The following is a 24,677-nucleotide window of genomic DNA, read 5'->3' on the forward strand; positions in this document are numbered from 1 at the left end:
CTGTAGAGAAAATCCCCCTTTGCTTATATTATATCTTCACTTGCTCTATTGCCACTAGTCCCTCTATCCTCAATCTCATAAGCTGAAGCCTTTCATATGTTTACACACATGCACGCACTCGCTCGCACACGCTCTCGCTTTCTCTCGTACACAAAAATGTACAATCTATAACTATTATAAGTATTTCTTTCTAGATTATCATACATTCTATAAAAATTTTAACTTTGGGGATAAGTACTGCTTTGACAGATGTCTTGGCTGTGAATGACACAATTATCATAATAACCAAATTCAAATTGTGTGCTTCCATTCACATCATCTGCTAGCGGAGCGGTGAAAGCTCTCCAGTGACCCCTGGTGTTTATTGTTAGTCACCGCAGGAATACTGGAGCGAAGGTGAACCACGTTCTCCTGTGTCCTGAAACCTGTTCTGCCTGCATTTGGGGCTGATTATCTGCTAAACATATCTATTTAAATTCAATTTGTAGAAAATATAAACTCTGTTGGTCTTAATAATGTGTTTAAATGGGCCATGTGTGTTGGACCCTGTGCATGAAATGACTTGAAATAAACTGAATCAGTCTGCGAGACCGCTGACGTTACTAACTGCTGGGATTACAAATTAAATAGTCCAGCCACACTTCTGTTTGACTGGTTTGCTGATAATTAATGTCGCGATTAAAGCGCTGAAATCATCACACTTGATTCCCCCCCCCCACCACTAACTGTTCCCAGCATACACATGCTGGAAAGACTGGAGTAAGGCGCTCTCTGGCCAAAAATGTTAACATCACACACTCTGACCACTAATTCTACTTTTACATAACCAGTGACACAGACTTACAATGAATAAATACCACATTATATTCCTGTTGATCGTTTCTGACAATATCCCTGATTGTCTTGGTCCTTTTCTAGCATTGGCATTAAATGACTCGTGTTTTAGCGCTGTAATCTAAACACCGTCATTTAATATTTTGTTTTGCTGCCATCCGTTAGCGTGGCACACTTTTCATGAACACTGATTATGTTGGATGCTGCAATTAGCAACTAGTGATAGAAAGGCTGCTTAGGAGCTTGAAAATATCATCGATAATGATTCGTGTTGTTAAGATCCTGTTGAGATGACTTTGTTCTTGTTGCATTTTAACAGTCGGCTCCTGTTGCTGCTTTGTGTCTATGGTTGCTTTGAAAAGTATGTCAGACTGTACTGGTTTATTCTATTGTAGACTGAATTGTTTTTCTACTGTATGCTGAAGTGGCTTTGTGTGAGAGGCCTTGGTCACTGTGAATGGTGCGAAATGGAGAATTTCCTCCATGGAGGTGTCTCTATATCTCAGTTGACTCGATCCTCTCCAGGCGTGAGGGTCCTGCCCAGGGAGGCGCAAGCTGGTGGAGGGAAGGAGGGCCCTTTTGGTCTTCACAAGGTGGAGAGAGGGTGAGGGCGATAGGGCCAGAGAGAGACGGCAGAGGCTGAGGAGACAGAGATGAGAGAGCTGGTGGTGGCGGAGGTGGAGAATTAGAGGAGGTGGGGGAAGTAGTTGTGATAGTGGTAACAGTGGTGGTGGTGGTGGTTGTGGTTTGTTTAGCTCCCAGCTGGCTCATACGTTTTTCCAAGGCCTGGTTCTTCTGCAGTGTTTCCACATAGCTGAGCTGCAGCTGTGCCTGGTATTTCAAAACCCGCTCCTTCTCGTCCTGCCAGGTGTGGCGCTCCTGGTCGAAGTTGAGGGCCTGACGTTCCCGTTGCTGTCGCTCCAGCCGTAATGCAGCCTGCAACTGCTCTAGCTGCCTACGCAGCTCCCCCGCTTCATCCCAGTGACCCTCCTGGACCCTCTGTGGCTGGTGACCATCCTGGCAGAGTTGGGACTCGTGACGTAGCTGGGCCTCTTGACGCATTTGAGCCTCATGACGAAGTTGGGCCTCCTGACGGAGCTGCGCTTCTTGACGCAGCTGCGCTTCTTGGCGTAGTTGGACCTCTTGACGGATCTGGGCTTCATGACGCAGGTGAGCCTCTTGGCGCAGCTGTGCCTCCTGGCGGAGTTGGGCCTCTGGTCGGATTTGGGCATCCTGACGCATCTGAAGGTCCTGCGGAACGTGCGGGTCTTGCCGTTGCTGCACGTCACGCCACTGAGCTTCTTCGCGTTGTTGCCTCTCTTGTCTCTGAGCTTCCTGCCTTTGGGCTTTGGCTTCATCACTCTGAAGGCTTAGCAGGGTGTCAGACGTGGGGGTGAGGGAGTTTGTTGAGGGCTCATTTGGGTTTCGTGGGCAGTGGACACCTCCCCATGGAGGCAGCAGCCCTGCAGCAGCCAAGTTAGGGCTCACAACAACTTCTGCCCCTCTGCTCACTTCACTCAGAGCCCGTTTTAAACTTAGCACCTCCGCTTCAAATACACCCAGCTTCTCTCTAAGGATGGTTACCTGCAGAAAGGAAAAGGTAACAGCTATTATAGGAAACCTTATTTGAACTCAATCTATGTGTGCTTTAGCATAGGACACATGTATATGTTTTATTTCAAAAAAATGTAAACACGCCTCCTTAACTAAAAAATAACCAAGGTACACAGACATTTTACTCTATGTGTGTAAGCTGATTACAAGCTCATTCAGCACAAAAGGAAAAAAATGTTGCAGCTGTTATATATAATGTTGCCCAATCCCCAATTTGTCCTAGTCTCCTTGCCAAGTTTTTGAAATCCCTCCAAAGGATTTTGAGGATTAAACACACAACAATCTAGATTTGGTGGTAAACATCCCAATCCGGCAATCTCACTTGTTGTAAATTGTTTCCCGACTGCTTCGGAGTGCGAGCGGCACCGTGTTGCACTTTTTGTGGACCCTGAAGCAGCCAGCTGTCTCCACCAAATGCAAAATCTGGGCTTCGATTGTTTCGATTGTCTTAATTTTCAACCTGCACCAAACAAGTGGGCCACGGGTCATGAGATAATGTTTTATTATTATTTTACAGTAACATAGAAAGCTCATGCTGGCATCACATAATGATGGCAGTAAATGTAAAGAATGGGAAGTATGTTATCAAAGGCCTGGATAATGATCTTTAGGCCTGTAATTATGACATTTTGCTTATTGTTTATATATATGTTTATATTTATATAGAGAATGCAATACATATTAATTAAAATGAACACTTAAATTTATCTTGTAAATATATTTAGCCGCATAGACGAACTTTCATCTGTAGTTTGATATCTTGTCTGAGATTAAGTGAATCTTGATTCAGTAATCTTGAATCTTGATTACATTTATGTGCATAAAATTCTGAATATCCATCTGTGCTGTTTGGTGTCTGTTGATTCAGAGCTTCAGCAGGTACACTGAACCAGTGTTGGACTCATTAATTCAATTACAAACCCTTACGAACATATTGCAACTAATATATTAAATATGACTGTGCTGAATTTTTTATACAGGGGAAGCTATGGCATATTTTATGAGACCAATTCAGTTTAATCAGCTACTATTATTTTTTATGTAATATATTAATGAATGATTGATTTATATGTTTATATACTCTGGTGACAGTGGCAGAGAAAAGGACATTAAAGAAACTGCTGGACATTATGGACAATGCTGGGCATCCTCTGCACACGGTCGTAAACAATCAGAGGAGCCTATTCAGCGACAGGTTGCTTCTCCAGAAAGTCAAAAAGCAACAGACTTAAAAACTCCTTTGTCACACAGTCAGACTGTTTAACTCCTCACTGGAGGGGTAACAGGGGGACAAAGGAGGGCAGGAACATCTCAGCTGTAGTGTTTTTTTACACTGTGCAATATTTGCAATATTTTTTTCTTATATTCGACTTGATGGTAATGTAGCTTGCCATCACCAGTGTGTGAATGTGTGTGTGAATGGGTGGATGACTGAATGTAGTGTAAAGCACTTTGGGGTCCGTAGGGACTAAGTAAAGCGCTATACAAATACAGGCCATTTACCATTTGCAATAATCACTGTGCAATATATTCACTCAAATGTGCAATCCTATTTATCCATATTATATATTCTGTATTTATATATGTATATATGGTATATTTATGCTTATATCCTTACTCTCATTCCCCTTATTGTATCTGTAACATGCAACTTCTGTCGGTGCTGTGCTACTGGAAACTGAATTTCCTGGAGGAACCCACCCGAGGGATTAATAAAGTTTCATCTAATCTAATCTAATATAAAGTATTCATATGATTTTGCTTTCTGTTATTTGTAATCGTTATTGTTTAGTCCTCAGGTGTGACTGAAAACCTACCTCAGACAGAGTCCTCCTCAGCTCTCCCTCACACTTCTCCAGCTCCACACTCTTGCTGCTGTAGGAGTCCTTCAGGCCCAGCATGACCTCCTCCCGTTCCCTCAGCTGGGCATTGAGCTCCTTTAGCTGGCCTCTCAGGGCCACCATCTCTCCAGCTCGCTGGGTCACTTCAGCCTGACTTTCCCTCAGCTGCTGCTTCAGCAAGGAGATCTCTCCTGCTTTCTGGCACACCTGCCACAGGAAGGTTAGACAGTGAGAGGTATTTTGTAAATGTGCTCCCTATCTCATTTCATACAGACAGATTGCATACATGCAAAACTTCAATTAAAAAAAAGAAAAAGACGTCCCGCATTTGATTTTCTGTGTAAACATTTATTTGAACTAATACAAGAAAGTGCTGTGGTCCAATTTTCTAACTTTAATGACTTTTGGTTTTTGATGTAGTCCTGCTAACCGACAAACAAATATAAACAGAACTTAAAACACCTCTGCATCAGCACTTGCATTGCAAAATAGCATCGCCAAAAATACTGAAACCTTTAACCTAACAGAGTGTACTGCACCCTTTTGAGATTAACTGTCCAATCAAATGCTTTCTGTGGCACTTAATGGGCGTTCCATACTTACTATCTGATGGTTTGACTGTCTGAGAAAACTGCTCTGAAGTTCAGCTGTACCTTCTCCAAACTGTAACTTTACACTGTTTTCCATAAAGATCAAGACTCATACCAGGTCTCTGGAGAGCAGCACTGTTTGATGAAGCCATGATCTGTGATTGACAACTCTGATTTCGTGTTCATCAAGACACCTCATCACACAACTTATAAATCAGCATAGTGGGGACTTTTACAGATAATGTGACTTAATCCAAGGACCTTAATTTGTCTTAGCTGTCCAAAAGGTATTCCTTTTAAATTATTGAGACTGGTCAAAATGCCTTTTGGTAAACTTTCACTGATAAAAATGTTGTATTCAGGCTGCGATATGCCTTTATCTTGGTGCTCAGTTACTATTATATGAAGGTTTCCTTGGTTCTTTTGCAACAGGTTGAACCATTTTTCATTTCAGTTTGGGGACAAAATATTTGTGACCTTCATACTTTGAACATATTTGGCGACAGTTTTCTTTCTTATCACCTCACCCAGTAGTTTAAAAAAAATAATTTGATAAGTCAATATTCTATGTAGATCACTTAACCCTTGTATGGTGTTCGGGTCTGTGAGACCCGTGTTCAGTTTTTTTCAAAAGAAAAATTAAACAATTAATTATTTTTTCACGTGTAAATGTGTTGTGTCTTTCCACTCACTCCACTTGATTATAACTGATTTATTTATAACATTTTATATAAAAGAAAAACGAGAAGCACATTAATTCATAAATGTGATCTAACAAAGGTAAAGGGAAAAAATTAACCATGTTTGCTGTTCATATGTCTTGTAATTGGGATGAAGTAAACATCTGTTGAGTAATTTAACATAAAATTGTTTGATAGTGTTAATTTGGAAAGCCAAAACTCTAGCGGGTCCACCAGACCCATGAACACTGGCTGAGTAACAAAAATACGAACACCACACAAGGGTTAAGTAGATTTTCACAGAATAAGCAATAATCCCTCTTTTAAAATCAAACACAAGGCGTCAACATGTGCTTTTCCTTCAGAAAAAAGTCTTATTTTTTAAATAAAGAATCACAACCTGTTTGACCACTTTTAAAATTACACAGCAAAGTTAATTTCCCACGCACATGCACATATTCTGAGTACTCATCAATCCCAACATCTCGACATGTCCTCGCATCTCACCTCCCATTTGGTCTCCTCCAGACGAGGCAAGATGTCAGCCTGCTCCTTCCTGTAATCCAAACATTTTCTCTCCAGCTCCTCTCTCTGGGCCAACAGAGCCGCCATCTCCTCCTGGAGCCTCCTTTTGTCCTGGGACAGACGGGTTATCTGGGCCTGCAGGGCAGTCTGGGAACGCTGAGCACGACGGGTAACCTGCAGATGAAAATGCAAGCTTTGAACATATCTACACTTGGAAGACCAGTGTATGATTAGACAAGTTAATAACATACGCTGATACATTAAGCTATGAAAGTTTAGAACATGTATAGTGTTTAAATGCTTTTTATAATATACTGGATTTTAGCTATATTTTCTTATTTCTTGAGTGCCATATTAACCATTTAAAAGCTTACATCTACTTCACATGTAGCTTTTCTAAAGGTTTTTAAACTGTAATAGAAATTCTTTTATAACCATCACTTGAACCTATCCTAATACATTTTCATATAATGCAATTTCTGTAGTCTTACTAATCTGACAGAGAATTTCTTTAATAAACTTTCCATCATTTTCGTTTGGAGTAAAGAAAACAAAGTGCAAATGCACCTTAACATTATTTTGCATGAAAGTTTGCAATGAAGTCACCTGCTGCAGACGTGAGGCATAGTTTTGTCTCAGCTCATCCATCTGTCGCTCCCAGACACGTTGCTTCTCCTCAAACACCTGAATGATCGCTGCCTCACTTTGGTCCAGGTTTCTGCGCATATGCTGCACCTGATGAAAGGAAAGCAGCATATGGAAGTGGAAACTCTATCAGACTGTAGGAAGGCAGTAAACTTTATGTGTGAGGAATGTAGTATTTGTAAAATGTGACAGATTTAATTCTCAGGTGTTTAAAGCAAATCCAAATCTTAATCTTTACAATTTTCACCTATGTGGCCATGTTCACATTGTTGCATCAATTATATCACATTATTTATAGGGTAAATAATAATAATAATAATTATTAACAGTTTGGGAATGATACAGTTTAGTTTCATCCAAATACAATGGGCCAACCTAAGTCACATTTGATTAAAGCAAAGGAATGATCTCATGTCTTTTCTCTATGTTTTTAATTACAATGTTCTGTGTACAAAAATTCAAATGTCATTAATCTCAAATGTACTGGTGTGGTAGCCCTTTTGGAAAAGAAATCTGAGAATGTAAATCAAAACAAACTCATGTCTGAGGTGAAATGGCCCTTTAAATGCTAACATGTGTCAGATATTTTTGAGCGGGCTCTGACCTCTTGCTCTTTCTCCCACAAGCGATCCTCGAGGTCCTGGATGATGTCATCCGAGGAGGGAGAGGGGCGTAGAGGTGCTGGAGCGTCACTCAGGTGGCTCAGCCTCTGATAGGACGAAGAGCTCTTTCCTGAGGAGGACCGGCCGCTGTCTGAGGCGCTGATCCCATTCTGAAGGTGAGAAACACATCACGGTACATCAAATATGATAAGAGCAGGGCCCATTTAGTCTTAGACAAAGCAAGCATGGATGATGGCTGCACCTGGTAGCCAGGCTTCTCCAGCTTCTCTAGGCCTGCAGCGGCTCCAACCATGCCCAATCTGTTGATGTGGCTGGTAGAAGCACTGAGAGGCCCCAGGACTGCTGGGGGTCCACAACCAGACCCTGAGCCCGTGTAGGTGGGCAGACTGGTCAGGGAGTTTCTCCCTGAATCGGACATGCCTCCCTGAACCACTTCATTACCAGTTCCCCCTCCATCACTTCTGCTAACCCTCACTGGGCTGTCCTGATCAAGGAGCAGGGCTTCTGGGACCTCTCCTGACTCACCTCCTCCTCCATCCCTGCCTCTCCTGCCTACTCTGCCCTCGCTGAACCCTTCACTCCTTCCCTCATGCTTTCCCTCATTTCCAGCCCCTCCTGCCTGGCCTACCAGATTCTGCATGGAGTGGAAGCTCTTGGGCACCACTGGCTTGAATGCAGAAGGACGCACAAGGCCTGAGTTGTTCTGCATTGCCTGTGAAAGACAAGAAGAGGGACAGAAGAATGACAGTCAAAAAAAATGTGAGCCATATGAGCTACAGTTTACAGACAAAAGTAAAACAAAGTACAAATTTCAGCAATAAAATGATGATATTATGTATTTGAATGCTGAACCTGATATTATGTAAAGTTTTATGTATTTAAAACCACTTAAAACAATAGTTTTTGAATTTATTTCTTCCTACTAATACTCATTTTTCACGTGGCATGCATTATATTCCTCAAGTATATGTTTTTGATGGTTACTATAACTATCTGTTTTTACAGATCTCCATCCATCCATCATCTTCCGCTTATCCGGGACCAGGTCATGGGGGCAGCAGCCTAAGCAGATCTCACGAAAAACACGAGATCATTTTACAGAGCTCATGCTTTTTAAAAGTTATTGCGTGTGAACGTTAATATACAGCTTCAATAATCTTTGACATCCAAATAAAGTTGCCATCTTTTAAAAAAAAAAATTGCTTTGTGTTAGTAGCTCTCCACAAAAACCTCAGCAAAGAAACAGTTTGTGGAAAGATGGTGCTTTATTCTGAAGATTTTGGAAAACAACATAGAAAAGATGAACTGTTTACACTGTTTCTTAATAAAATAATGAGAAAAAAAAGGAAGTTTGAGTTAAAACATACTTGGAAAAAATGAAATCTAATGTTTTATAGTCTTAATATAAGAGTATCATGTAAATCAGTGGTGTTTAAAACTTTCTCCTCAGAGTGATTCATTGCAATAATTTACATTCGGCTAACAATTTAAAGCTGTGTGAAATGCACAAATGTTCTGGGGGAAAAAGCTCCAGAAGAGTCACAAAAATAAATATAATTTCCCGTTCTTGCTAACTTGTAACCCAATAGATTTGTTTTGAATCCCTCTCTGAAGGTGCTGACCTGCTGTGTGTGAAGTACCTGTTCAAGTTTTCCTGACACAGGCATGATCTTGGGCGGGTTGTGGTTTGGAGGGTTGTGGTTATGGCCGGCTGGATTGTTCTCGCTATCGGCTCTGACGGCTGCCATCTCTCTGTGCTGGTGTTGGCTCATCCCAACACTGCTCTTCTCACTGGCCCCTCGACCCACAATGTTCCCACAAACATCTAAACCTGCAGCCTGCATTTCCCTCTCTCGCTCTCTTTCCATCCTCTCGTTCTCCAGCCTCTCTCTTTCTCGCTCCCTCTCCCTCTCTCTCTCGCGCTCTCTCTCCCTTTCTATCTTCTCCCTTTCAATCCTCTCTCGTTCCCGCTCTCTGGCTCGCTCCCTCTCGCGTTCCCTCTCACGTTCCAGCCTCTCCCTCTCCACTCTTTCCCGCTCCCTCTCCCGGTTCCTCTCCCTCTCTCGTTCCCTCTCTAACCTCTCCCGGTCCCAGTCTCGGTCCCGGTCCCTGTCTCTCCCCCTCTCACGCTGCCTCTCCCACTCCCTCCTGCCCGCTCCGTTGCCACAGTCCAACTGGTTGTTGTTGGACGGGGCTGTCATGGTGCATTCAGTGTTGGTGGAGGAGGCTGTTTCGGTGGGTCGGTCAGTCCCGGTACAGGTCCCAGTCCCGATACTAACACTCCCTCGTTCATCGCTAGAGGCCGTCCCGTCTGATATAGTCGCCGGGGGGCGTGGCAGCCGCTCTGCGCTGCAGCTGCGATCAGCAGGGCAACGGCGAGAGAGAGGAGGTGCTCGGGGCAGGGTGGTCCTCGTGCCCACAGACTTCATGGCAAACTCCTGCTCTCCTGCCACCCCACTGCCAACACTGCCCATAGTGGGGGTCAAAGGTCAGGATTAGAGGTTAGGAGTCAGGATTGGGGAGGGTCACAGATACATTTGGAAGTAGTGTGGGTCATCACAACCTAATGCAGGTAGTGGGGGCACACACACTAGAGGAACACAGAAAAACGAAAGGAGTTATACAATATTGTAATTGCATAATGACTAGTTATACAATAACAACTGCAGAAGAGATTCCAGCCCACATACAGGGGCAGCGTGGTCCTCCCACCATGATAAAAATGAAAAGGGTCAGATAGATAAGTCTGGACAACTCTGTGCATAGTGAGGGAAAAAATAAAACATAAAAATAAGACTTTCTCCAGCTTGATGATGAAATCACAACACTAATCTCTGTAAACATGTTCTAAGTAAAAGTGAAAATTCTCAAACTAATTTCAGACTTTTTTGTTTATGTTCATAAGTTATAAGATATAGTGTGAACAGGTCACTTATACCAGTCCAATACAAAACACGGACTATGCAGATTTGGTGTCCATTAGCATCACTGAGCTGGAGGATGAGGGTATGTGTCTATTGTTTGTTTGTTTTGTTAGCTTGTTTGTTTTCCCTTTTTCTATGGTCACAAATCCAGGAATACAGTGCAAAAAAAACCCAGCCCTGCAACAATCACAGCCTCTTTTTTTGAGGAAAGCTCACAATTATTCTTTTTTGTTTGCTTTGCATCAGATAGATGTAGTTTCATTCCCTGATTTTTTCCCTTTGCTTCCTCCTCAGACATCACTCCTACACAATGTATAAAAATAATGGAACAATATTGCAACATAAAACAACATCTCACTTAACCCATTAAAAAAAACTATAAAAGAACTTGACATGTACATGTGATGATGTTTGTGGTCTATTATACTTTCCTGTCAGACCTCTTTCTAAGCAACTGTGATAGAAATGAAACACCAGGAATCACAGAAATCCAGATAGAGTGGGTTTAGGGTGGAGCTGTGTAGAAATACTGTAAACACTAATCACACATATAGATGGTAACCAGTGCATTGTATAGAAGGTTATTTTCTATAGTGGGCATCTGAGAAAAATCACAGCATCCAAACTGGGCTTATATGGAATTCATTGGGTATAAAGCTAATGATGTTATGCTCAGTACATTTTGGAGCATGTAAACAGGAAAAGGACCTGTTGAGAACATTGAGAACATCTGTAGTGTGGCACAAACCAACACAAATATCACCACTTGTCAACTTATCTCCAACATCTTTATTTTGGAATCTCAACATCAAAACTGCTGCAAAAATGTTCTTATTGCAGGACTGTGTAAACTTTGCACAAAGTGTATTCCTGTTAATGTGGCCAGTTTATTAGGTACACCCAATTAAAGCAGTTGGATATCAGCTCTGGAATAACTTTGCATCATTGTAGAAGATGTAGTTTTTACTTCTGCGGACCTACATCACTATACTTAAGCCTGGTTTATCCACCGGGCAAACAGTGCAACAGCTCAGGCTGTTGAATATTTGATTAACAGCAAATTTATTTGCAATCATCCACCAATAATACATCTTAAATACTCCAAGGTAAATGTGTTTTTTTTTCTTCTTTTTTGCATGTTATGCAATTAGGACTCCAGTCTATCAGAGAGGCCTGTAAATACCCTTCCCATTTACTGTAGTCACAGTCAGTTTCTACTATTTCTACAATAAAAGAAGGGCGATGGTGTACAATTCAGCAGCAACACAAACTATAATGAAATTACCATAAAGTGGAATTGACATGTCTCTAAAACAGTTTTAAGAAAAGCACATATATGAAAGATGTTATTTTGAAGTGACCTGAACTGCACTGCAATGATTGTGGTTTCTATTCATTTTATGAGTCCCTTTCGGCGAAAGAAGACTACATGTTACACACATCTCTCAGTGGAAACCCTAATGCTAAACATAACAACATTACCATCTGAGTCCAACCTGGGACCATGGGTGAGTGCCACTTGAATCTCTTTGTGGCCTGTTAGCAGTTTACTTATTTTGTCTAGTACAGGCCAAAGATAAAATTCAACAACCCTGAAAACAAAACCAGCCACAAAACCGAACCAACATCTAAAACTGAATCTAAGAAAGCAGAATATATCACAAAACTGATATAACAGAGTGCATTCATTTTTTAGCTTGGTTTGCCAAATAAACAGGGAACTCTGAGGAGCATATACTCTGTAGAGAAGGATAAGAACACAGAAGCCTTGATATGGCCTACATAAGCTATGTTTATATGTGTATAATCTGCAGCCACCCACTACTCTGAATCGCAAAGTAGGATTCAGGATATTTTTACATCAACCAAAATCATACAGTAGAAAGATCGATCGATAGATAGATAGATAAGGGCGCAGTCAAGCAATGCACTTCCCTTTCTCAGGCCATTTACTAGAGGTTTACTTCCACTTGGGTGAATAGTAGTAGTAGTAAAATACACTGCCTATCTGTCTGCTGCTCTGCCCCATTCCCCTCCCCTCACGACTCCCTCTCTCCGTTTTCTCTGCATCCCTGGGCGGCAAGGGCGGCTTTAGCAGCATCCGCATCAAGCCCTGAATCGACTGCGCTCCCAAACAATTACTTGCTAGGCCTGTGCCAAAACACAAGCGCACGACCCTCGCTGGCTGGGAAAAATGAATCGAGATTAAAATGCAGATCGTCATTGACATTGACGACGTATCATGCAGTGGCTTTGATTTACCGATTGTAGCATCCTGGCGGTCCATCATCAAAGGCTACTCACTATTTTGCAGCTTGGCGGTTTTGTAAGATGGCAGCCCCAACAAACAATAATGTCAAAAGACAGAGACGTCAGTCCTGGTCGGTCGGGCTCTGAATTATTCCGCGTTGATGCCGTGGCTCGGTAATATTAAGGATGCTGTCTTCGACCGCTGTCAGCGTCGGATGCTGATGATGGAGTCGGTCGGTTGATACGCGCATCAGCTGAGAGACACACACCCACCTTTGGTCCCGCCCCTCCGGCTGCACGATACAAACGCCCCCTTTTGGCACTCATCCAGTGCTCTCCCCCGGGAAAAACCTATAGAGGTATTATATGCTGGACAGTTCCTCGGATGGATGGATGGATGGTAAATGTCAGCTTAATCTTCATAATCATAACGCATATGAAACAAAGAACAAAGAAATTTTTTTTTTGGCAATGCAACATACTCAACACTGACACATCTTTCCCCATATATTTATATGTTACATATATAAGAAGCTGCCCTGTAGCCTGATGATGCAGAACAAAAGGATCATTCATTTGCGGGTTTGTCTCTGTCTGCTTCTTTTTGCTCTGTTTTGGTATCTACCAGTGTCTGAATCAAATATCTGATTCTCCAGCTTTTCCTTCTCTATGATCTCCAGCCAGTCACTATTTTCGTCTGTCTGCCTGGGATGCAGTGTATTAGATTGTGAAGAAACAGAGCAGTGAGCTGTAAATCAAAAGCAGTAATGTTTATTGTGGAAAATGTGCCTAGAACAAACTAGAACCAGAGATTTTAGATAAGAGTCATCTAAAATAAAACATACAGCCAAAATAATTGCCCCGGGCTACATCTTTTCACTTTTGTAATTTACAGACATACAGCAGGACTTGGGGCACCTTGGTGATGTGGCCCTGGGTTCAAATCCGGCCTGGGGTCTTGCTGTGTGGGGCTTTTTTCTTCCCATGTTTGTTTGAGTTCTCTGACTTTTTCCCAAAGTCCAAACACAGCCTCCTGAGAACCAGCTCATTCATGTATGTCCTCTGTAATGGACATTTGTTTTTGACCTATATCTTTTGAATTATCTGAGTAACCTTAATAAGTCCTGATCTACTAAATAGAGGACATTCCTGGCCTTCTGTTGATATCTCATGCATTTGGGTGGCCTCTTTGAGCTCCAAAGAGGCAGGAACACACACACACACACACACACACACACACACACACACACACACACACACACACACACACACACACACACACACACACACACACACACACACACACAAAAGTTCAATGGGAAGATCCTTTTTTTCCTTCTCAGGAGGACAGGGTTAGGTTAAGTGGTGTCTCTAAATGTGAATGTGAGTGTGAATGGATGTCTGTCTCTGTGTGTTGGTGACTTGTCCAGGGTCTACCCTACCTCTTGCCATATGCCAGATGGGATAGGCACCAGCCCCCCTGCAATACTGAATTGGATAAGAGGAAGAAGATGGACGAAGAGCAAGACTTCATGAAAAATAACAATAACACTAACCCAGTGAGACCAACTAGTAGCAATTTTATGCCCTATCTATCTCACGTGAATACCTTAAGTTGTTTCTTTTGCCTTGTACTCCACCCAGGAGAGGTGAAAATTGCTAATGTATATTAGACATAAAATAGTTTTACTGAAACCACAGCAGTAGAGTTTGTGATTAAGATATTTTTCCTGATAGGTAGGATGGCCAGTTGTCCCGTGCTTCCTGTGCTTTCTACAAACTGACGATGAAAGATAATGCTAAAAATTTTTTTTAACTAAACTCCATATAGAATCCCAAAACAATTCATTAATGCTGGTCATTCATGAACTAACAAATATCCAGTATAAGGTAATAAATCCCCAGATTTCTGTTACATCCTGAATGAAGTAACTGCAGACTTATTAGTATAATATTATCAGAATAATAGAATGAACCTGCCTGAAATTCTTCTAGTTTTGGATTATGCTTGTTTGCACATTAGCACAAAAGTTGCCACAGAATCATTTAGGCTGACATTTGCTTTTTATGTGTGGAGTTAAAAAAGAACATCCCTTTGTTTGGTTTTGACAAACTCCACCAGCAGTCTGCATGTGCATGCATATGAATTTTTTCATCTTAATTTTCTTAGTTTAGAAGTTTCACCGACGAGCTGTTTTTCTGTATTTTCACACAATGGTCAAAAACATTATGTTTTCTTGCTCATGCTTCTCCTTAAAGGTACAGATGTTTAGAAAAAGAGCCCCAGTGCTTCCTCTAGAGGATTGGAGGCACAAATCATACAGAGAGAATTCAAAACTCCAAAAAGTGGCCACTCTGTGTACCTGAAAGCAATTTGATTTTTTTTCCCTTTTTTGCATGTTATGCCTTGACTTGTTGTGGCAGGTGAAGCTCCACTAAATAAATTCACCACATCCTTATTACGACTGGTTGCGTCTTTGTCTAAAATGCCTGCTGTGACCGACAAATAGGCAATAAGTTAATTTAATCAACAACTGCAAGCTTACCACACCACGTGTAGATGTGTGTACAGGTAGTAAATAATTAAGTAAGTATCTAAAGTAATTATCTAGTGAATTTAAGACACTTAGGTTAGTTGGCGCTACGGATACTTATAGTATAGTGTTGGCCTTTGATGTCATATGCTCACTTACCAATCTTACTCATGCAGGATAGTAGAATCTTACCTTGAAATGTCAAATCTCTAAAGAAAAACATCCCAGTGCTCTTGTATTTGCTTCATTTTCCATGAGGGGGCAGTAGTGTTTACTTTTTCACTTGCACTCAATCTCGCAGCTGCAATACAGCTGCAAGCTGAGAGCACCATTGCTTTCAACTGAGGCATGTTCTTCCTTTGGCCACCACGATGCGCTAATGTTTACTTAACTTAATTTTATGCATTTTATTTCTCTGCTGTCTCCCTTTACTTTTCCTTTGTTATACCGGTCACCTGACTCAAAAGAAGGCATTAATGTCAAACCCCAGAAAAAATAAAGACATGTTAATATCTTTGCAAACAAGAGGTAATAACCTGTGAGATACAAATGAACTTCCTTAGATTACTATTAACACATTAAAATGTAACTTTTAGCACTTTAACACTGCATTTTTAGGTTGTTAAAGAAGAAGAAGATGATACAGAGTCCACATTAGATTTTTAGAGGTCAAATTAAGAATTATATGCAGTTTTTTTTGTCTGCTAATGTTGGGTTATGGTGCAATGATTAACACGTTAAAAAGGTTGTGGGTTTGAATCCACCAGACCAACTGGGGCCTTTCTTTGTGGAGTTCTCCTTCTCTGTCTTCATTCCACAATCCAAAGACATAGACTTTAGGTTAACTGATTTTAAATGGGCTATAGCTGTGAATATGTGGTGGCCTGTCCAGGGTATGTCGGCTCTCACTCCATGTTCTGCAAAACAGTAAATAAGCAGAAGAACATTGATATCACATGCTTCTTTCAAGATGGCAAAATATGCATTTTCTTTATGATCCCTGTTTATATCATAACAGAAATTTGTCAAGATGTCAGGCATCTACTTTAAAAACCAGAGTCCAGAATGGGTGAACCAAGTAAGTAGAGGGCTTCCTAAATTGATAGGGGATAAAAGAAAAATTAAAGAAACTGTCTCTTGTCCATCCAGGTGGTCTGTCTTCTGAACACTTCCGCTATCCTTGTGGTCACTTCAGCTCACTCTGGGAAACTCCTGCTGGAAATAAAGAGAGTTATACTTGGGCTTTGCTTATGAACAGCAGCTGTTTTACAGCTTCACAGCTGATCTGAGCATAAAAGAACAGCTGAGTGAAACAGGGAGGGAAAGCTGTGTTACTTTTCTGCTGTTTTGTGACAGTTTGGTGAATGAAAGCATGAGAGTGTATGTATACAGAGACCTTAACTGGATATTCAAGTTTTATGATCTGACTTTCTTTGAGGGGGCCCTCAGCAGGTGGATGCCTCCCACCTCACAGTGTGTAAGTGACAGTTTTCCTGCTCTGTTGCATCATAACATGCAGTTAGAGAGAGACAGAGCGCAGGAAAGGAACAGCATGATAGAGAAAGCACCAGAACAGAGTAGAGGCAGTGAGATAGAGCAACTCTGTTCCTGTCAAGCTTCTCGCAGCTGTTCAACGTCACAACTGACTCCTGACAGACAGTCACAACTGAAGGACGAAAATAACCCTCAAGGAGAGGGCGTCTACCAACACTCAACATCAGGGGTCAGGGGATTTCTGCCAGTGTAAAGCAAAAAATGTGACAAATTGTAAAAGCTGAAGACATCTCACAGATGACAACCAGCTTCAGTTGTGTTACTTTCGCACAAAGATAACTGGTTTTATTGACAAGCCTGCCCGCTGAAGACTTTTAATTTCTCACTTAACTAAAGAGACAAAACACCAACCAACCCGTCTTCTGCATCTGTTGGTACAGTTCAAGAGGTGCTCGGCTATTTTAGTAACTTGGGTGAGGAATGTACAGTCACTGAAGAACACAGGCACAGATTGGAGGTCCTACACTAAGTCTTCTCTCATCCACTCAGACCATCATCCATTCACCAGAGTCTCAGAATCCGGCGCACCTACAATGGAGACCGTGGCAATATTTGACTCGCCTGGGAAGGGGAGAGGGTTAAAGGCAACAAAGGAGTTTTGGGCAGGAGATGTAATTTTTTCCGAGGCCAGTATTGCAGCTGTTGTCTTTGACAGGTAAGGTGAGGATGTAAGTTGTGGGTGTGGATGGTCATTGATAGGGATGCCTTCAAATGCAGTCTTTATGGGATATTTGAACATGTGAATAATGGATTTTCTGGCCTTTTGTTAGTCTGTAATTAGAAATTAACCAGAGCACGTTGTGTTTTTATATTTTGGAAAGCTATACTGCTGATTTTTACTTATTTTAGTGGAATAAAAGCAGTTTCCTTAGAGTATGGTGCCTTGCCACTTGTAGCGACTCAGCCTTATCAAGCAAACCCTCATAACATTAACTATGTGGAAGAATCTGAAGAAAAGTCCACATTTACACAATGTCTTGTTTTCAGTGTTGTTTGTGGTGGACTGTGTGACAGCTGTAGTCAGAGGTTTCTGCTTCTGTATCATAGACTTAATAGCAAAACAAATTTTTGCTTTATTACCCATCATTAGCCTACATTATAATTTCAAAATATTACATTTTAATGTTTCTAAAAGCCTCTAAACAAGAATTTAAGTGCACAGTACTTTTAAAATTGTGCTTCTAACACACAATGCCAAACTTGACTGCCTTAATATCAGTTCTTCTCTATCTCAGAAGTGCAGATTATCCTAGTATTAATTTCCATACAAGCAATCATTATGAGTTTTATAACAGTTAACTAAATGGGTCAAAATAATCTCCGGTCAAAGTCCACTTGTATTAGTGTTTTTAGTACTTCTTCAACTCACTGATGAAAGCTGTGAACACTAATTATTATTGGTGCAATTTTAGTTAAACATGAAAGAGTGAACTATCAAAGCAGGTGCAAGTGCTGCTCTTTAAATGATAACTGAGTGTCGTATGCGTGTGCTACAGATTTTAAATTATGACGCCTATCCTTGTTTTCTTTCTTCTCTTCCTCTGCAGTCTAGCAGAGCGTATTTGCCACAGCTGTTTCCGAAGACAAGAGAAGCTGCAGCGGTGCGGCCAGTGTAAATTTGCACATTATTGTGACCGAACCTGCCAGCGTGCAGGCTGGGCAGAGCACAAGCTAGAATGTAGCGCCATCAAAGCTTATGGCAAAGTACCAAATGAGAACATCCGGTAAGTGGATGGAAAGGGAAATAAGTGCTATAAAAAAGACTGGCTAGTCTTTATTACTTACTATAGGACAACAAATGTGTAATTTAAATAGGCACTTGTATGCTATAAAGCAGTAAATGTTAATACACTTCAAAAGTAATTTAAAGATAATGTGGATTTGACTTTACACGTCCATTTCTCCATTGCTCATTTGTGTGGTCAGTGTGGTGGCCCGCATTATGTGGTGCCTCGACAAGGAGGGGAGCACGGTGTCTGACATGCAGCTGACCACGCTGGACGAGCTGGAGGACCACATTGCCGACATGCCAGAGGACGACTTGAAGGAGCTGAAAGTGGACATTCACAACTTCCTGGACTACTGGCCCCATAACAGCAAACAGCACACAATTGATGATATCTCACACATATTTGGAGTGGTGCGTTTAAATGACTAAAACATATATTTGTTAGTTTTTTTTAAAGTAAAGTCTTTAGTAGGAAAACCTGATTCATAAATAAGACAGTTCACCTGAGACAACACTGTTTCTGCACTTAATGCCTTGATTCACAGCTGCCATGCAGCCTTGAATATTTACATTTGTTTTATTTACCTGTAGCAGTCTTATATGGACAACATGTATGCAAGTTCACATCAAAGATTGCCTTTTTTTCCAGATCAACTGTAACGGCTTCAGTGTGAGTGACCAGAGGGGTCTCCAGGCAGTAGGAGTTGGTCTTTTCCCCAACTTGTGTCTAGTGAACCATGACTGCTGGCCCAACTGCACCGTAATCCTCAACCACGGCAAGTAAGTTAACAAAAAATACTCTTCATGACAACTCATTGTTATCTACAGCTCCAAATTCCTCAAAATTGATTAAAAAGTGAAAAATACTTAACGTTTTCAGAGCTTCTGTGCACGTTTATGTGCTGTTACGTGTGAATGTGTGTGTGTTGGGTGTCACTTGGTGTAAAACTGCTTCCTGTTTGTCTTTCAGTCAATCGGCTGTGAATACTATGTTTCATTCTCAACGGAGGTGCGTTGCCTCATCCTGAGCCTTTGAAGTTTATTATTAGAGCACCCTTTAGACTCTGTCATTAAACAAATCATTACACTTAACAATCTGTTGTAAAAATTTTTTTTATCAGCGAGCAGTGTTCTGTGGTGAGCACTGCATGTTTGATGTGACTCGAATATCACCTCAATACATGTTCACATGTGCTACTTGAATGCTCTAACCCTTTAAATGGCTTGTTTAGTGTAACAAAAGGCTGCTAACTTTTTCTTATCTCACATTTCTTCGCCCGAAAAAACCTTTGTCGTGTCCACACAAAGTTTTATTCGAATGCAGCTGGTGTGTCACTTTGTGCGTCTGTCCGTCACACCAACACAGATTGCCGTGTGTGAGTGTAGTAGTAGCTTCTACCTTTTATACCACATTTTCCTTATTGTTTCACCTTTAACTCAGCATAACACCAAAGTAAAATAAGACAAAAAGAGCATTTTCATATAAATACAACCTTTTTGTTAGATAAAACCGATTATTACCGTTTTGCATGTTATGCAAGGAGACTGAAATTGAAACTAACTTTACAACAAATTAAAGAAAATGAACCAGATATACGTGAAATGTTTTGCCACTTAAGTGCTGTGTGAAATGGTAAATGGCCTGCATTTGTATAGCGCTTTTCTAGTCCATAGGACCCCAAAGCGCTTTACACTACATTCAGTCATTCACCCATTCACACACACATTCACACACTGGTGATAGCAAGCTACATTGTAGCCACAGCTGCCCTGGGGCGCACTGACAGAGGCGAGGCTGGCGCCACCGGCCCTCTGACCACCACCAGTAGGCAAACACGGGGTTAGTATCTTGCCCAAGGATATTTGGCATGCAGCCAGGATGCAGCCTGGGATCGAACCACCGACCTTCTGATTAGGGGCTGACCTGCTCTGCCACCTGAGCTACAGCCACCCAGAAATAAACCGACACTCACTAATATCTCACTCAGTTGAAGGATCAGTCCTTCAACTGGACTGAAAGCCACGCTGTGGAACAGGATTTCACCATCGCAAACTCAATCACAAAGCATGTGTTTCCACATCTCTGCTCGTGTTTGACTGTGATTCTCATCCCCAGGATCGAGCTGCGTGCTTTGGGTAAGATTGCAGAAGGCGAGGAGCTGACAGTCGCCTATGTGGACTTCTTGAATCTGTCAGAGGAGCGACAGAGGCTGCTGAAAACACAATATTTCTTTGACTGCACGTGTGAGGACTGCAAGAACCGAATTAAAGATGACATGAAGATTGGGGGAAGGGAAGAGGACGGAGTCAAGGTTAGTGTTCGCTTGTCTCCAGTTTAACCAAACACCCCCCACTGCGTTTAGAACTGATAAGAACAGGCGAGAAACATGAGAAGCAGTCACACAGAGACTATTTTAAGCAAAGATAAGTCTCAAGTGGATTCAGTCTTCTGTGCATTCAAACCTGCTTTTGAGAAACAGCTATTAGAAGAAATAACCAATTTCAACTTGATTTGCTGATTAATTTTAATTACTTACTTTCTTTTCTGTTTTATTTTTTAATAAAGTTTATATCCAGCTTTCAGTGCCAAATACACATAAATGTTTGTCACATCACTGAAAGTCTCAGAAGTGAGAGACACTGCTAGATGTAATCTGAATCTATGTACTGCTGTTGTAACACTAATGTGCTCTGTGTGCTTTTATAGACTATACACGGGTGTGTCACAAGTTATAAATAACTTGCCAGTAGCTATTAGCACAAAAAAATGTTTAAGGAGTTTCTGTGTTTAACAGGATAAGTCTGAAAAACTGGCCACATCTATTTTGAAGCGCCAGATTGGCTACCTAATAATAATAATGTGGAAACGTAATTAAAATTCTAACAAAGTAAATCTTGTTTGTTGTAATCAAACATCCTGTGTGTGTCACCAGCAGGTCAAAGGTCCTTTTAGGGATAAAAATAACCAGACTTTCTGTTTTATAATTCTAGAAAGTCTTACCTGCAGTCTTACCTAAATAACTCTGAAACATTTTTTTTCCACACATTTCTTTGTCACTTTTTAATACTTGACCCAAAATCTGTCCAATGTTTTAGCCTTCAGAGGAACAAGTGAAAGAGGCAACAGATTATTGCTTTCAGATGCTAGAGAAGATGGAAAAGGCTCGATTAAATGGTGACTACCATGAGGTATTGTATCAAATCACTTAAATGAAAAAAAAAAGTTTTTTTTTTGATACTGTGTAATCTTTCTTATTGCGGTTCGTCTCTTCAGGTTGTGAAAATCTGCAGGGAGTGCATTGAGAAGACAGAGCCGGTTCTGGCAGACACTCACATCTACCTGTTGAGGATGTGGAGCACAATGAGCGAGGTTCAAGCTTACCTGCAGTACTTTGATGATGCTGCAGATTACGCCCGGAAGATGGTGGAGGGATACATGTAAGTGTGAAAATACAGAGGATTTTCCTGTTATACCCATGAGCATAATTTATCTAATGTTGATAGAAAGAACAGGTTGTCAGCTTGAAAAGGTTAAAAACACAACACAAATCGAGTCTCATCCCTCTAACAGGAAGCTGTACCACCCGAACAATGCTGCTCTTGGTATGGCTGCCATGAGAGCAGGAGTGACCCACTGGCAGGCTGGGCAGATTGAGGTTGCACATGGGATGATCTGCAAGGCCTACGCCATTCTCATGGTTACCCATGGTCCAACACATCCCATCACTAAGGACCTTGATGTAAGCGTCACCTTAAAATTATTCAAATTAGGTCTCCTTAAACTTTTTAATAGAAATAAAAATTTTCCTGGCCCACTGAGTGCTGATGTTTCTGTTCTGATTTCTTCACAGGCGATGCGCATTCAGACAGAGATGGAGCTGAGGATGTTCAAACAGAATGAGTATGTTTATCACAGTATGAGAGAGGCAGCTCTGAAGAACAAACCCATGACCATGATGCACGAGCCCAAGTCTGTGGAGGAGGGAATCAAAAATCTCTTCCACCGGAGGAAGTGATCACATGACAGCAATCAGGAGAGCCCCACCCTGTTGTTTACTGTTAACAGCTTTCAGAGTGTTGATGTTAGCCTAGCCATTTAGTCACATGACCATTTTCTGCATCACTTAGTTTTTCAGGGAAACATGTCTTTTCATTAAAAAAGATGTCTTGACCTTGTGAGTTTGCTTTGAAGATGCAAAATCCAACCACAGGAGTGAATTATAAAGTAAAAAGCACTACTATCTCTGCCCTCATAAAACTTAAAAAAACAAAAACAAAACAGGCTTAAGTTAGTGCACCTGTACATCAAATAGACCCACATCCTTTGGTGTTTGCTGTGACACTACATAAGGTCAAAAGATAGAGTACAAGAAATGCAATGACAGTATGTCGCACTTTAACCCAGTGTAAAGTTTTACATTACCAGAAGATGTTGCTAGCTTAACTGATCTTTGACTGCACAGATAAAGATGCACACTGATGTTTTGATAGTTTTATTTTATAAAAATTAAAAAAAAATCTAACTGTCTTGCAGATCCTGGGCTAATCACCAACGTAAGCTGGATGCCAAATTTGGTATAAGGGCTTTAACTAAGTTCCTGTCTGTAAGCTGTAAATATTTACAGTGCAGCTTCAAAGTGCCTCAAAGTCTCCTAAATCTCCATTTTTGACAAAGCCAGACATTCTAGTGTTGTGCCAGCATTCAGCTAGATTCAAGCAAGGTCTTTGAGTATCCCGGGTTACATTCATCAAGTTATTTGTTACCACTCACTAGGAAGTAGACATCGTCAATGAAAGCATCTTTTATACTTAACTCTTCACAGCCTCCACATTTTGCAGGAAAGTCTGACAAAGTCGCAAAAATGTCACAATCGCATCAACTTTCACCTTTGCCCCAACAAATTAGAAATACACTTCAAGTCCATGTACTTTAAGCCTCATATATTACATAAGGCGTGGAAATTATTAGACAAATACTGCATTATCATTTAAACGAAATACGTTTTCTGCACAGGATTTTTTGTAAAGGTTTAAACTAATTTTTGACTGTTCTTGTCAATTTCAGGTTATTATGTTATTTTTTTTCCTTTGATTTTTCCACTTCACCTCTTGGTATTATGTATTCCCCACACTTTGTTTACCTTTTTCAACTGGGAACCTATTACCGTTACCATGTTACTGCTTATATTTGTTTAAATAAAGTTTTTTTTAATTTTTTTTTTATTAAAACCCACAAGCAAGCGAAATTTCTGAAACCAAAAGCCCCCAAATTAACTAGTTGGGAGTATTTTTTAAACCAGCTGAGGAACTGGAGCTTGTTCAGTGTAAACCCAAATGAAGCATTTAACAACAGCCTGCTGAACACATACAAGTCAAACCATGACACAGTTGCTTTTTTTCACCCTCCTTTTATTATCATGTATAGAAAGTTACATGCGTTTGCTTGTCGTCTTGTGTACAATGTTTCCAAGAGTCAGTGTCTACAAGGAGAAGAACAAAATGCATTAAATACCAGCTAGTTAATCAACAAGGAAGACTTTAAAGAAAAGAAAGTCAGAAAAACTACTTACTGAAACGAGTGTGTTTGCATCCACCAGTTCCGTGACAGACAGAATGTTCTTCAGGGTGGTCTTCAGCTTATTGCCTTCACGCTGAACCACTCCCTTCAACAAGCATGATAAATGAAGATTAAGCTCAGTGATCAACTATAACATTTAATGCAGACCAAATGCGTTATAAGTGTTTTAGTTGTCATAATTGTGTTTCCTGTAGAATTAAGTTAAGTATCTTGGCTTACCTTGACTTTCTCTCCAGTGGGTGACAGTAGTTCAGCCTCCTGTCCGATAGTGAAATTGCTGACGATGGCATTTGCGCCAGTTGTGAATGTCACTTTGAAGGTGTCACCATTCTCCTCGATCTCAGAGGTGCTCTTAAGATCTTTGATTTTCTGAATGATCTCATCAGACAAACCTGTGGCAGAAAGCAAAAAGTTTGGAAAGCATTGGTCAGATAAATTGTTATTTCAGTTCATTCAGTGCAGGAAGCTTATTAGTTTTGCACAACTCTTACCAACAGCCTTCATGAAAGGCTCGAAGTTCTCCCGTGACTCAAGCTGGTATTTTCCAGAGAAAGACATGTTGGCAGGCAGTGAAGGTAAAGAAAGAGGCGAGTATCTGCCTCTTTTATATTCTCAAGCTACAGCGGATCAATCTTTAACCTCAGGTGCCTGAAATTAAGGAAAGTCCCTACTTCACTACTTCCAGCTTGCTCGCAAAAGATGGGCGGGCAGAGAGATAAAAGACAAAAGTCTTCAGCATGCTGTGTTTATTTGTTT

The 24,677-nt window shown here is 41.0% G+C and overlaps 3 protein-coding genes across 4 annotated transcripts; 1 reads left to right on the forward strand and 2 right to left on the reverse strand.

Moving 5' to 3' along the window:
• Positions 1–760: 760 nt before the first annotated feature.
• Positions 761–12,741, reverse strand: lzts3b (leucine zipper, putative tumor suppressor family member 3b). The gene is made up of 8 exons (XM_080894774.1): positions 12,539–12,741; positions 8,993–9,942; positions 7,594–8,064; positions 7,334–7,501; positions 6,691–6,819; positions 6,067–6,258; positions 4,266–4,496; positions 761–2,418 (listed from the first exon to the last, which is right to left on the reverse strand). Exons 2-8 carry the CDS (start codon positions 9,824–9,826, stop codon positions 1,330–1,332), a joined length of 3,114 nt encoding a protein of 1,037 aa, XP_080750900.1. The 5' UTR covers positions 9,827–9,942; positions 12,539–12,741; the 3' UTR covers positions 761–1,329.
• Positions 12,742–16,831: 4,090 nt separating this feature from the next.
• Positions 16,832–22,476, forward strand: smyd1b (SET and MYND domain containing 1b). Of its 2 annotated transcripts, XM_080893655.1 has the most exons (10): positions 16,832–17,269; positions 18,162–18,338; positions 18,541–18,754; positions 18,993–19,123; positions 19,314–19,352; positions 20,460–20,655; positions 21,440–21,532; positions 21,618–21,781; positions 21,915–22,083; positions 22,195–22,476. In XM_080893655.1, exons 1-10 carry the CDS (start codon positions 17,148–17,150, stop codon positions 22,357–22,359), a joined length of 1,470 nt encoding a protein of 489 aa, XP_080749781.1. In that variant the 5' UTR covers positions 16,832–17,147; the 3' UTR covers positions 22,360–22,476. The 2 variants fall into 2 exon arrangements, with proteins under 2 accessions (XP_080749781.1, XP_080749782.1); XM_080893656.1 differs by lacking the exon at positions 19,314–19,352.
• Positions 22,477–23,742: 1,266 nt separating this feature from the next.
• LOC308403868 (fatty acid-binding protein, liver-type-like) lies at positions 23,743–24,677 on the reverse strand. Its single transcript, XM_080893657.1, has 4 exons — positions 24,413–24,677; positions 24,141–24,313; positions 23,914–24,006; positions 23,743–23,823 (listed from the first exon to the last, which is right to left on the reverse strand). The coding sequence occupies exons 1-4, from the start codon at positions 24,477–24,479 to the stop codon at positions 23,773–23,775; spliced, it is 384 nt and encodes a 127-aa protein (XP_080749783.1). The 5' UTR covers positions 24,480–24,677; the 3' UTR covers positions 23,743–23,772.

The sequence above is a fragment of the Rhamphochromis sp. 'chilingali' genome (genome assembly GCF_963969265.1).
Source record: "Rhamphochromis sp. 'chilingali' genome assembly, chromosome: 10".
NCBI classification, from domain to species: domain Eukaryota; kingdom Metazoa; phylum Chordata; class Actinopteri; order Cichliformes; family Cichlidae; genus Rhamphochromis; species Rhamphochromis sp. 'chilingali'.

Excerpts from the sequence above, each read along its gene's own strand:
- smyd1b (XM_080893655.1), top strand. The coding sequence starts at position 17,148 with ATGGAGACCGTGGCAATATTTGACTCGCCTGGGAAGGGGAGAGGGTTA. Across the intron at positions 17,270-18,161 it reads GCAGCTGTTGTCTTTGACAG|TCTAGCAGAGCGTATTTGCC; the intron begins GTAAGGTGAGGA and ends CTTCCTCTGCAG. Across the intron at positions 21,533-21,617 it reads TAAATGGTGACTACCATGAG|GTTGTGAAAATCTGCAGGGA; the intron begins GTATTGTATCAA and ends TCGTCTCTTCAG.
- LOC308403868 (XM_080893657.1), bottom strand. The coding sequence starts at position 24,479 with ATGTCTTTCTCTGGAAAATACCAGCTTGAGTCACGGGAGAACTTCGAG. Across the intron at positions 24,007-24,140 it reads CCACTGGAGAGAAAGTCAAG|GGAGTGGTTCAGCGTGAAGG; the intron begins GTAAGCCAAGAT and ends TGCTTGTTGAAG. Across the intron at positions 23,824-23,913 it reads ATGCAAACACACTCGTTTCA|ACACTGACTCTTGGAAACAT; the intron begins GTAAGTAGTTTT and ends TTCTCCTTGTAG.
- lzts3b (XM_080894774.1), bottom strand. The coding sequence starts at position 9,826 with ATGGGCAGTGTTGGCAGTGGGGTGGCAGGAGAGCAGGAGTTTGCCATG. Across the intron at positions 7,502-7,593 it reads TGGAGAAGCCTGGCTACCAG|AATGGGATCAGCGCCTCAGA; the intron begins GTGCAGCCATCA and ends TCTCACCTTCAG. Across the intron at positions 6,259-6,690 it reads ATGCCTCACGTCTGCAGCAG|GTTACCCGTCGTGCTCAGCG; the intron begins GTGACTTCATTG and ends TTTCATCTGCAG.